Source organism: Echinops telfairi, unplaced genomic scaffold (genome assembly GCF_000313985.2).
Source record: "Echinops telfairi isolate 266 unplaced genomic scaffold, ASM31398v2 ScPeMD7_6;HRSCAF=24_1, whole genome shotgun sequence".
In the NCBI taxonomy this organism is placed as follows: Eukaryota; Metazoa; Chordata; class Mammalia; order Afrosoricida; family Tenrecidae; genus Echinops; species Echinops telfairi.
The window spans coordinates 14290316-14299148 of NW_022103903.1; the positions used below are offsets into that span (position 1 = coordinate 14290316).

The window sequence follows — 8833 nt, forward strand, 5'->3', positions numbered from 1 at the left end:
AGAGGCATGTGTTCAAGTTTTAGCCTCTCACCAGTTCTTCAATCAGTATGCTAAGCAAATAATCAGAGAAGCTGGACTACATGAATAATGCGGTATCGGAATTGGAGGAAGGCTTATTAACAACTTGTGATTTGCAGGTGACACAACCTTGTTTACTGAAGCACTTACGATGAAGATCAAGGATTGCAGCCTTCTATATGGATTATAACTCAATGTGAAGAAAACTCAGATCCTCACAACTGGAACATGGATTCACTATTGAAGTTTCATGGACATAGCAGTCAAGAGATCAAATAACACATGGCATTGGGTGACTATTTAAAGTGTCTTAAAGGAAGGATATTGCTTTGAGGACTAAGGTGTGCCTGATACAAGCCATAACATTTTGAATTGCCTCACGTGCCTGTGGAAGTTGGACATTGAATAAGGAAGGCTGAAGAAGGACGGATGCATTTGAATCCGTTGCTGGTGAAGAGTATTGAAAGTGCCCTGGACTATGAAAAGGGCAAGCAACTCTTTCTTGGAAGAAGTAGAGCCAGAATGCGCCTAAGAAGCACGGATGGCAAGATCTTGTCTCACATACTTAGGACATGGTATCAAGAGAGACCGCTTACTGGAAAGGACATCATGCATGGTAAAGGGCAAAAAAAAGAGTAAGACCCTCAATGAAATGGATTGACACAGCGGCTGCAATAATGGGCTCAAATATAACGCTTGTGAGTTTTGCACACCCTGAGCAGTGTCTTTGCTCTGTTGTATGTTGCTGTAATTTGGAACAGAGTCGATGGCACGTGACAACAATTACCAATTCTTAAAAAGCAGGACTTTATATTTCTTGGCAATAGCCAAAATTCCAGATCAAATAAAAGATTCTTAGCTGCAGGTGTAGACCCCAACTGTCCCTCTCTGCTTCATATGCGAGCACATCTCAAAGCTAGTTAGGTGAGATTTGTAATGAGTCTCTGGAGCATCTAGCAAGATCACTTCAAGTTTTAGGTTCCTGCTTCTGATATGAACTGCGGAATTAATCCATATGTGTGTTGCTCTTATGTCTGGGCACAAAGAAGTAGGAATCAGAGCTTTCATCCCCAGAAAAAAGCCGGATCCTTTTTCCACATTTTTCCCATTTTGTGTTGTTGATTTGTTTTTCACTTTTAGTTTACTTTCTGTTTCTTGCCTTCCTTGCTTTTTACAACAACATAATCATAAATAGTTGTTCACTGAAATATATCACTCACAGATATGGAAATAATTGGAAAAACAAATGCATTCAGGAAGATGATTTATCAAAATTTCAGGCATGTGTCAGGTACACACCGGTTATTTTTGCTTTTCTTCCCTATCTAAGTTCCAGTCTACATCTCAACCACAAGTATTCATCAAATATTTAAGCTTTACCTGTGTTTCAACTTAAAAACTATGGTGCTGTATGAAGAATTACATGTATTTAATGTAATTGTCTCTTCTAAGCATTAATCCAAGACATATATAGTTTTCACAGGCATTTAAATAAAACATACTGATTTCATGGCTTTAAATAATACAAATAGCCATAGTGGGGGAAAAAGTTTATTTTCTAAAATTATCAACAAAACATCTGATGCACACCTAACGTGAACTGTGGGTGGTGAATACAGCCGTGGTAAAATGAAACTGCTACTTCAAATGCATGACCAACCAGTGTGAGGCAATCTCACCTCCTTACTCCTTTGATTACAAAGACCCAAGTTTAACTGACCCTCCTGAGTCAGCCTTTTGTTAAAATCTGTTTTCATTTTCATAGTTCTTTTGCCCTAGAGCAACCAGACTTGGGAATCTCTGTCAGTTAAGGTTGAATTGAAGAAAAATAACGAATTTTGTCTTCTACATTGTTTATTCTTTTTTATTTGTTTGTTCTCTTTTGCACAGCTAAATGCTGCCATTTCTACCCCAGAGTACACATAGCCAAATTTAAGAGATGTACCTATCCCAGTTTTCCACACATCCCAACACAACCCATATCTCATACTCATAGATTCAAATTATCAGCCAGCAACATTCATATGCTGCTTCTCAAAACACAGTGTCCCATTTGTTTGCTAACTTAGTGAAGATACTGTTTCAAATTTCAAGTCAGATAAAAGAGGAAACCCAAACTGGAACCCCTAAGGAATTGTTTTAGAATAAAGCTTTAGGACCTTCTATTCAACTCAGACTTAATAGGCCACTGCCCCTTCTGTCTCCACTAGGGAAAACCAAACAAGTCATAGTGTGTAGTTACCTACACGGGTCTTGTTTTTCTGCTTATGGACCAGCCTTCTGAGAAAAATAGATATTTAAACACCAGTTCTTGATGATACCTTACTTTCAGAATATAAAACTTAAGCGAAATCGTTTGTAGCAAAAGATTTAAATTAAAAGTGTTATATGTTTCATTATTTAATATCTGGGTAACAACAAATATAAGATATCTGGGTAACAACAAATATAAGATATATCTTCTAATGTGATTTATATCACAATATTTTTTAAAGAACCTTTTAAAAGTTCAATGAAGATCAAAGTACCACAAATTGAAATGTAAGTATAATTATACACAAAAATCAAGATATTTTCAGCAGAGAAATATGCCTTAAGGACTGTTTGAATTTTTCCAAACTGATGGACATGAGTGAGCTCTAATATCATTGTGCTTCGACACAGCTTCATCCAGATCCAGCTGAACATCGTTAATATTCACTTCCATGCAGCCATTAAAAAAGGCATTCACAGGGATAGCATCGAAGGAAACATCTGTAGAAACAGAACATTAGATTATTAGTCCAAAGCTGTTCCCATCTTTTATTTGTTTATAGGTATGTGAATCATTCAGAGTTTTCATTTCCAATCAAATTCTAATAATACAATTAGATTCAATGAATATATATTAAATGACTCCTTGTATAAGGTTGCCATAAAATTGATTCAACTTATAGCAACCACTTGTGTGTCAAAGTAGAGCTGGGCTCCACACATTTTCAATCGTTGCTTTTTTGGAAGTAGATCACCAAGACTTTGTTCCGAGGCACATCACAGTGGGCTAGAACTTCCAACCCTAGAATTATCAACCAAGAGCATTAATTGAATGGAGGCAGTAGCGGTTCAATGGTAGAATTCTTACCTCACATGAGGCTAGGGTTTGACACTTTTGCAACACAGTTCATAAAATGCTACCACCCCTCTGTCAGTACAAGCTTGCATACTGCTCTGACATTGAACATGCTTCAGCAGAACCTCCAGGCTAGAAGTAAAGCCTAACAATATACTTCCAAAGCCCAGCCGATAAAAATCCTGTGGACTACAACAGTGTGATCTACATGTAACCAAGGCACTGAAAGTTGTTCATGCAGTTGTTCATGAAGTCTTCAAAACATTTGGGCAACTCAATAGAATCTATCACCAACATATAAGGTATTGTGGTTAGTACTGCATTGCGCATATCATGAATTTAATGCCGCTATAACAGAAATACTGAGTAGCTTAAATGAGCAAAAATTTATTTCACAGGTTAGGGGGCTTAAAGTCCAAATTCAGGGTGCCAGCTCATAGGGAAATTTCTCTGTGTGTGTGCTGTAAGGAGAAGTCCTGGGCATGGATCTTTCTGTTTGTGCTTGTTTGCTACTTGACTGCTCTTTTATGTTGAGGAAGTTAGTTTATTGTGCCAACCTGGCCAATAAACACATGTAGGGTTAGTTGAAGGGCAGAGGGATAAATGGCTTGGTGAGCCTTGCCTTTCTAGTTCTCGGGTCTCTTGCTTTCTGATGGTCAGACCAGGGTGCAGCTGCCTTAGCCAGTTCCCTGCTTTAGTTGGCAAGGCTCATTTCCTGCAAGACATCCCTGAGGAGAAGCCACATGGACCTACCCTGATGCAGCACTGGGTGCTGCATGTAATTTTCTCTTCTAAGCGTTAATTCAAGACATCTAGTTTTCACAGGCATTTAAATAAAACATACTGATTTAATAACTTTAAATAATACAAATATCCACAGTGGGGAAAAAGTTTATTTTCTAAAATTATCAACAAAACATCTGATACACACCTAATGTGAACAGTGGGTGGTGAATACAGCAGTGGTAAAATGAAACTGCTACTTCAAATGCATGACCAGCCAGTGTGAGGCAATCTCACCTCTTTACTCCTTTGATTACAAAGACCCAAGTTTAACTGACCCTCCTGAGTCAGCCTTTTGTTAAAATCTGTTTTCATTTTGGAGCAGCCGTGTGGAGACCCCTCCCAGTGCTGAGATGCTTACACAATCACTGACTTGGCTTTCCTCCTGCAGTTGGCATCATTGCATCTGTTTTGTGAGATGGAGGAAGACTTTGTGGATTGGTGTTGGACATATGGGTTAATGTTGGAATTGTAGGCTTGGGTAGCACTGGCTAGGGATGTTTTCTTGATGTGCACTTAACCTTTATATAAAACTCTCTCATACATGAGTTTTCTGTGGATTTGCTTCTCTAAAGTACCCAGACTAACACATATGTGTTGAAAGAAATTGACTTAAGACTCACCCTACTCTATATTGTCTCGTGAGCAACACAAATAAAACCCATTTCTAAATAGGATTATAGTCACAAGTATAGTGTAAGATTTGCAACATATATTTTGTTAGGGCAGAATTCCCACCATAGCACTCTGATTTCATAAACACAGTTGCCATTCAAAGTTAAGATAAATAAACATACTTGAATATTTGTGATATTCTAGCTTACAATTTCTTTTTTATATTTGAGCAATAGTCTAATCATCAAGTCATTTCTTTTAAGTCCAAATTATAGTTACTTGGTTATATTTTATGAATACCATGGCAAATACACAAAAGGGCTTCAAAAAGTAAGTGATGAAATTCCGTTATCCTTTAATTCCATTCTTTGATGAACATTTTGCAGCCCCTTTGTCTCTTTTCCTATTGCTGGAATAAAATATATTCATGTGATTTCAAAGAAATATTTTCTTACAGAGTATATAAGGGCATATCATGATTAGTGATTTGCTTTTATGTAATATTTAATGTTCTATTAGAGTAATTTTAGTGACTCCTTCGTGAGTAGTTTTGGGTCATTTTAGGGACTTTGGCCTTTCCATACTTTTACTCTCTTCATAAACTTAGTGCTTACATAATAGCTTTGGATTCTGAAGAACTGTTTCATCTTAAAAACATCTGTCCACCTACTTTCTTCTTTCTGACATTTCCTTTGCATAAATGTTAAAGCACAATTTATATTTTTCCATTATTATTTTTCATCTTCCTTAGTACCTTATGCAAAAAATATATGATGCAAAACTCTGATATGCCTATTTCTTGCATTAACTACTATACATTCCCATAGTCTATATTCTAAATATCTCACATCATCTCTCTTTCAGTGTTCTTCACTGTTTTTCTACACATCTTGTCTAGAATTAATCCTCAGTGCTATTGTCACTAGAAATTTTATATTGTTACCTATTTGGAACTCTTTCATCCTTTCATATTCTAAAATTGTACTCAACCAACTTATAAATAGGGTAATATGTATTCAATATAGAATTTATTCATTTAAACTGTAATTAACTTCTTAACATATATACAGCATACTGTCATCAGTCTAGTTCAGCCACCTCATTTTTCTCATATATAAAGTACAGATAATAATTGAATCTATCTCATAAAATTATTTTGCAAGTTAATGAGGTGGTATATTTGAAACCCTCTAGGATAAACTGAAATTACTGTATACAATTGTCATTGTTTCATCTGGACTGTAATGGCCTCAGACTCATCTCAATTGTATCCACTTTTACCTACCACCGATCTGTCTTTAGATATTATGCAGAATGGGTTTTTTAAGTTGTGCTATTAATATATCACATGCTTGTCTACATGTTTCTGATTCTCATGGCTTTCGTGATAAAAATGAAGACCCTGACTGAATCCACATGCTGACCCAGTTAAAGCCCCATCTGTACTGCCATCCCCCTGTTCACCTTGCTAAGAACGATATCGATCTTCTATCTATTCTTCGAAGTGTGTCAATCCTTTTCTACTTATACACACATACGCAATTTCACTTGTATATTTATTTACCTCAATCTTCACCCCATGAACTGATTAATCCTTCAGATATCAGTCACTTCTTTGGAGAATCTTCCCTGAAGGGCAGGTCCCTATTTTCAGGTTCTCGAAGCATCTCACACATCTTCATACCAGTAAGCATAATTTTAACAATTTTTATACCTTTAAGTCCATTATTGAATGGCTCCCTCTTCTACAGAATTATAAGGGCCTTACCAACAGAGATGGAATCTATTTGTTTATGACTCTGTACAGAAGAAGAAACCCTGGTAAAGTCACGGTTTAAGTGTTTGGCTGCTAACCTGAATGTTAGTAGTCTGAACCCAGCAGTCGCTCCGCTGGAGAAAGATGGCCCATCTACTTTGGAAAAGGTGTATAGCCTCTGAGGCCCAGTGGAACAGTTCTACTCTACCACCATGACTTGGCACCAACTCGATGGCAGTGCATTGGTTGGCATCCAGAGTGCCCGGCACATTGGTTCTTAAGACATATTAGATGAATGGTGAAGAATTAATATTGAACTCAAAAAGCTCTTGTGAGGATGAGATAAAATAATAAGTGTTTTCTGGCTAGGCTATTCAAATGCAGCAAAACTTGGTAAATTTAAATTCACTCTAAGCACACACACAGACCAAACTAACAGAACTGTACCAATAACACATCAATATGAATTCTCTGGGAAAAATGATAATGGATACTGAAATGTTGCCTTCCCTATTGATGTCATTATAGTGAAAATATAAAATGAATATACTATAAATGTGATTTAAAACATATTGCAGATTTGAGGAAAAGGTAAACAGATACCTGGGACGCCACCCAAATAAGTGGATACTGTGCCTCTCATTGCTTTGTCCAAGACAGCAAGTTGACTTTGAAAGTCAGCAGAGTAATTAGCATGCTTTTCCAATTGATTCCACATCTCTAGACTCTGTCTGTTGACTTTGAATTTCAGATGGAATTTTTTACTGGAACACAAATCGATGTTTTCTATCCGAGATATTACTGTATTCTCAACGGACACCAAGATATCCTGAGAAGCAGAGAGAAAACACAGTATATATGAAAACTAATATTTATATCACTTAAGAGTAACTTGGAGAGAGGTTAAAAAGGAAAAGAAGAAGAGTATGATAAAGCCGCTAAATTTAAAGAAATTTGATGTGAGAAAAAGCCATGTGACAAACAAGGAAACAAAATATCAAAAACATGCCATGCATTTACTTCCTCCACTGCATAAAGATAATGTTAAACAAAAATTTTGAGGAATATAATGCAAATGTAGTAAATACCTGCAGTATATTAGAGATAACAAAAATTGTATAGGAACCTTGTAGGTTGCTTCTGGTTAAGCACCAGAAACTTCCACAATTATCCTGTAAGCTGCAAGCAATACTCATTTATTATTACTGCAGGCATTATTCAATTATATGTCTTTTTTCTGAAAGCTGTGGCATGCATCGAAGCCAACACTGGCACAAGCACAAGGTTCTTGCTATAACTTGTTGAAACCATAATGGGTGACACACAGAGAGAACTATTAAGCCCTAATAAGCATCTAAATAATCCAGATCCTCTGATGATAACACTCATGTTTCCTTCTACCCAAGAGTGTACCCGTTTATCATTCTAGTTTCAAATCAGAGTTGCCAGCAACTAAGCTAAAATACTCGCTTTAGTTTTTTCTCATCTTTCCTCGTGTACTCAAGCGGGAAAAGAGTAAGAATCCAATACAAACCACAAAGTATATTTTGAATATTTTATGGTGCCTGAGGTGATAATTTACAAAGCAAAATAGTTTTCCATTCAATAATTCACATGCAAACTGCTCTGAGACACTGATTGCAATCTGCACTATGTGCCAATATTCTCCCCATACCCACCATGGGTTTCCTGTTTCCAATTGTCCCATTTCCCTGCTCCTTACTGCCATCTCATCTGTGTTTTGGGGAAATGTTGCCCTTTTGTGCATATACAGTTGAGTGCTCTATGGAGCACATTCTTCTTGACTTTTATTGTTTATTTAGTAGGCCTGTCTGGGTATCATTTTTCAGCTAGAAGTGGCCTCAGGAGAGTCTTCCATTCCACATTACAAGAGTGGCACATGAAAATAGTCTTGGAAGTTCCTCCAGTCTCTACCAAAACAGTGAGCCAAGGCTTTGTTATGAACTTAACTTCTGTTCTATATACTTTTTCCAGTTGGACCTTCTATTGTATCTCTGGTCATAAGGATTGTAGTGTTGGCCAGGCAACATCTATCTAGTCTTGCTTTTAGGCTAGAAGAGGCTGTGGTTCATGTAGCCCATGAGTCTCGGAGTATTTGGTGTTCTTCATTCTCCTTTGCTCTGGAAGAGACCAATAGCTATATCTTGAGATGCCTACTGACAAGCCTTTAAGACTCCAGATACTATTTATCACATTAGGATGTAGAATATCTTATATATGCATGAAATTATATATTACATATAATTTATATATATATATAATATATGTATAATGCTAATTTGTCTAGGTATCTCCTGAGACTAGAGTCCTTAGCCTTCAAATCTCAGAGCTCAGTCCATGGGGTATTTGGAAATGTCTAAGAAGTTTCCATAGTTGTGCTTCTTATTCTGATATATATATATAACATACAAATATCTGTGGGACATTTGTAGAAAACTTCACAACCACATGTGTGTAGTTGCATGCTACCTCTCACACTGATTTAATATACATATAAACTCTCAAATTCTTATTCTGATATATATATATAA

At 36.6% G+C, this 8833-nt stretch overlaps 1 protein-coding gene across 1 annotated transcript in view; it reads right to left on the minus strand.

Moving 5' to 3' along the window:
- Window positions 1-1553: 1553 nt before the first annotated feature.
- Window positions 1554-8833, minus strand: part of PROS1 (protein S) — a 98104-nt gene continuing 90824 nt past the window's right edge. The window contains exons 14-15 of the mRNA XM_045286250.1: window positions 6885-7110; window positions 1554-2772 (exon numbers count right to left, since the gene is read on the minus strand). Coding sequence (XP_045142185.1) covers window positions 2612-2772; window positions 6885-7110 — 387 coding nt within the window. The 3' untranslated portion in view covers window positions 1554-2611. The remainder of the gene's footprint in view (window positions 2773-6884; window positions 7111-8833) is intronic.